Genomic DNA, 4,605 nt, shown 5'->3' on the forward strand with positions numbered 1-4,605 from the left:
AATGAGAAAGAGATGCAATTCTTTGCTTCATACTCCATACATTTCTAAATCGAAGCAATTAGACATGATTGTTAATTTTTGGATGGTTTGATTAGGATGGTAGGATGCTTCCAAGGTAGATCTAATGGTTAGATTTACTTGACCGTTATAAATTAAGTTTGGCCTAATGATTAAGATTAAGTAATACTTATAAGTCTCAAGGGGTAGCTTAATCGGCTGGAGACTACGCCTTATGAAGCGGAGGTCACTAGTTCAAATCCACCTTCCCCGGCCCCTCTCCTTGTGGACATGTCAAAAAAAAAAAGTAATCATTACTAAAATTTATGATTTAACGATTATAATTAAATAACTGTTAATTATAAATTTAATATAACATTAATCAAGATCAAGTGTTTGTTAATATCGAATTGTCAGATTTTAATATTGTTGAATTAGCTGTTATTTTCTGTTAATTTTGAAATTACACATGTAACTATATAGAGTCCCTCGCAGCTCGATGTGTTTTAAATTTTTCTTCTTCTATATCTCTTAAAATCATTATGTAGTTTTAAAATTGGTGTTTATCTCCTTAATTGCTAGAATAGAAACCTTTAGCATTCTTGTTTGGTTTTGTGCAAAACGTAATAAAATTACAGAGGTTTTTCTAAGGCAATATTAATGTATTTCGGAGAAGTATTTGCAATAACCCAATGTACACCACCGGGTTAGAATTGGTGGGGCCAAACAAATTTTTTTATTTTAATAAAAAAAAAAATAGCAAATCTATAACAAACATAATAATTAGGATCACGTTTATTGATTATTTATTTATTTTTTTAGATTTATGTACTAACACATATGAGGAAATTGATCAAGGTTTTCACGTTTTTATTTTTTTACACCTAGGTTTCAATTTGTATCATAAATGGTACCTGACTTATAGGTAGATACTAATTTAGTACTTTCATCATGATTCTGTTAGCCAAACTAACAGACTACAATGAAGGAGTTTCGACCAATATCCCTGCGGCCAATCTGGAGTAGTTTGACCACCCCATGGCCTCGAGCCACCCCCCAAAACTTATGCTATTAGGATAAAGTACTCTTGCAACATCATTGCCAATTGAAGCTATAGACCGTTGAGAGAGTGAAAACCATTCTTTTATTTACTTCATGCATGAGGTGGTTTCATAGATAAATTGATACATTTTGCATGCTTTATTAATTGATTTAATTATGAGCTTCAGAATGTTTTCACTTCTTCATCGTCATCTTCTTCAATCTTCTCTTACGGATGATGTTGAGAAAGAACTCGAAAATGCACCAATTCAGTAATGGCTCCGGCAATCCATGCATTATAAACCGCTGCACAGAACGGATCCAAAATGGTATACAATGAAGTAGTTGCAGGATCAAATCTTGCAACTCCATAATTGACAATATTTGAGGCTGTATCTTATAAATTGCATGTTGAGGCTTCTTAATTTATCAAGTGGGGGAGTGAATGATCACTTCCTTCATAATTAATGATACCATGTGAATAGGTTTAATTTCCAACCTACCAAACGTACGTGCAATTATGGATGGGGGGAGCATATAGATGTGTGCAGGTGGATCGCAATTCCGTACGGACAATTATATTGATTGACTTAGCCTCATAAAGATAGAGATGGAGAAACAGTTTGAGAGAGGAGAGGCAAGCTTTGAGAGAAAGAGATGCAGTTCTTCGGTTCATACTTACCTAGATATTAGTTTGAAACCTTATTAGATTGAACATAGCCCCTCAAACGTGAACTCAAACTTCTTTTTAATAAGTGAGACTCAACACATACAATATTTAATTGAAGCAGGAGGTGATTGATGAAGTTAGATTTAAACTCGTGACCTCTGACTTTGATATCATGCATCTTAAATCATTACTTATGCTGAAAGCTTATACTTAAAAAAAGAGATCAATTTAATCATAGTCTAACATGTACAAGAGAATGCAACAAAGTCTTTCTCTTAATCAAAATGCCAAGTACTTCCAAACTGTTAGGTTTTATGGTAGCTAATTTGGTGTTCAAAAAACTGTGGTGCAAGGTTTTTTTTTTCTTGTTTTTTTGGTAAAATGCCTTTGAACTTTACATAGTTTAGCACCTTTTTTTTTTCCTACCTCGATTTCATTTCATATCATAGATGGTACTCTGCTTAATTGTGCATGGCTAAAAACGAAATGATGTATCGATGAAACTAGTGGAAATTCATGTCAAACCTATCAGAAGCTGCCACAAATTTTATTTTATTTTATTTATTTATTTTTTTTTAAAAAAAAAAACATTTTGAGGCTAGCACTTTGGGCAAAATGGTGTCAGAGATAAAAATTAATTAATACATTTTACATTTTGCTTTATTAATAGTAATGGGCCATTATATATATATATTCCTCAAAAAAAGAAACACGCACTTGTGATCAAACAATTGAAGAACAACGTACGAAGATCACGTAGATGACATGAGACATAAAAATGTTTTTCACTGCTTCACCCTCTTCATCTTCTTCAATAATATTCTTTTTCGCACGCTGAGAAAGTACTCGAAAATGCACCAATTCAGTAATGCCTCTGGCAATCCATGCATTACAAACCACTGCACAGAATGGATCCAGTATGGTATGCAGATATGCTCATAACCGATCCATCGTAAGCTTGCTTTGCTATACATCTCCGGTGATGGAACCAAGATACGAGATGCCTTCAAACCTCTTATCATCTTTGTTGCCACATATAGTGGAATCTGCATATATATATATATGCCACATGATGATCGATCAGAACATATATATATATATGACACCAGCACCATGTATTAATTAAACTACTATATTTATATATATTAATTAGAGAGAAACTTTGTTGTTGACTTGTCTTCCCTTGAAAATGAATTAAAATTCCCTAAAAAGATAAAAGCAAAAAAAGAAGAAAGAATTACCTGGCACTGAATATCTATTCCTTGTTGCCTGTATTCCAAACCGATGCATCTTGAGAACATTGCAAGATACCTGTGACAAGGTAAAGAACTAAACATCAATAAATATCTTATCATATATATGAAGGGAACCTCAAACTAAGGCCCCTCACAAAGAATTCGGGCCGTATTGAATATGTTGCCAAACAATTCGTTTGGCAGCATACACTTTGTAGATGGTGTTTTTTTGCTTAATTGTTTCGTATTTTAAGTTGTTTGTTAATGCTTTTTATTTTTTTACTATAAAGTTCTTAATTAAAAGGTTTAGCCAAACGATGCCTTTCCCAATTGTTTTAATTTGATTGAGCTACCCGACAACCACTCAACCCCACATGAATTGCAAGACCTCATTTGTAACCGACTTTCAACTCTTATAAATTAAAGAGGTTGTTCGGTCCTTTTAAGGCAAGAGAGAAACGTACGTACGTGCAGGAGAAATCAAAGAGGCTGCCGTTGTGCGTGAGCCGTGAGAAAGAGAGTTCAATCGACAAGCTTTCGATTTTACCGTGAGCCGCACCAAAATTAAGTATTAAAATTTTTAGTTTTGAGTGATTTTTTTCCTCTGTTTGTACTTCGTCCTCTAAAAGTAAATTTCCTAATAAGTAGATTTGACCTTTTTGTGATAGTGAGATTTGATAACTCATAGTGTCGGTGGTAATTACAAGGATTAGTTAATTCTATCTAGTTATAAAAAATTTATAGTAAAAATTGAAAAAAAAAAAAAAAAACTAGCATGATGGAAATTGTGTATATGATACATAGATATAGTGTCTGCAAATTAAAAGGAAGAAATTAAATCAAAGAATGTAGCAGGAAATTAATTAAACTTACGCTTTAGTCGCACCATAAACAACGCCTAAAGGATAAGAGGACAAGGAGGAAGCGGAGCCAATGTTGATGATTGCTCCTTTCTTCTTCTTCAGCATACCAGGAAGCACAGCCCTGGTGACCCAAGTGGCAGCATCTATGTTCACCTTCACAAGGCTCTCCATCAGCTCTAACTCAACCTCATGGAAAAACATCACATAAGGGTAAGCCATCCCAGCGTTGTTTACCAAAATCCCAACATCTAACCCTCTTATTCCTCCCTCGATCATCTTACATATTTCCTCTCCGCTGGATTTGGCGAAGTCTATAACAATACTCTTTGTTTCTACTTTTCCGCCATATTTTTCGTTTATCTCCTTTGATGTAGCTTCAAGTTTTGAAGGGCTGCGACCAACTAAGAGTAGGTTAAAACCCTTTGATCCCAATTCAAATGCAAGGGCTTTCCCAATTCCATCGGTGGAGCCGGTTATCATCGCCCATGAGCCATACTCCTTGAGATTCTTTGAAGGCCGAAAGAACATAACCCACACCCATTTCAGAAAATTGATCGAGGCTTTACAAAGAGAGAGTAAGCCTAAAGAAGTTGCTGCTATCAGGATCAAATCTTGCAACTCCATAGTTGACAATTGAATTGAGAGGCTAGCTCTAGCTGTTTCTAAAGGCTTCTTAATTTATAGAGTGGGCGGGGATCGAGTGAATGAGTTATGATTCCTTGATAATTAATGATGCATTTTGACTATTTTGTACACTATTCCACGTCATGAAAATATACAGGTTAATTTCTAACCAACC

At 34.5% G+C, this 4,605-nt stretch overlaps 2 protein-coding genes across 2 annotated transcripts in view; both read right to left on the reverse strand.

Moving 5' to 3' along the window:
- LOC132178466 (very-long-chain 3-oxoacyl-CoA reductase 1-like) overlaps window positions 1-1,410 on the reverse strand; it is a 3,498-nt gene extending 2,088 nt beyond the window's left edge. Inside the window, exon 1 of the mRNA XM_059590899.1 lies at window positions 1,272-1,410. Coding sequence (XP_059446882.1) covers window positions 1,272-1,410 — 139 coding nt within the window. The remainder of the gene's footprint in view (window positions 1-1,271) is intronic.
- A 961-nt stretch (window positions 1,411-2,371) lies between these two features.
- On the reverse strand, window positions 2,372-4,509 carry LOC132179157 (very-long-chain 3-oxoacyl-CoA reductase 1-like). The gene is made up of 3 exons (XM_059591807.1): window positions 3,817-4,509; window positions 2,950-3,019; window positions 2,372-2,754 (listed from the first exon to the last, which is right to left on the reverse strand). The coding sequence occupies exons 1-3, from the start codon at window positions 4,428-4,430 to the stop codon at window positions 2,494-2,496; spliced, it is 945 nt and encodes a 314-aa protein (XP_059447790.1). The 5' UTR covers window positions 4,431-4,509; the 3' UTR covers window positions 2,372-2,493.
- Between the last annotated feature and the right edge of the window lie 96 nt (window positions 4,510-4,605).

This window comes from Corylus avellana, chromosome ca4 (assembly GCF_901000735.1).
Source record: "Corylus avellana chromosome ca4, CavTom2PMs-1.0".
NCBI lineage: Eukaryota > Viridiplantae > Streptophyta > Magnoliopsida > Fagales > Betulaceae > Corylus > Corylus avellana.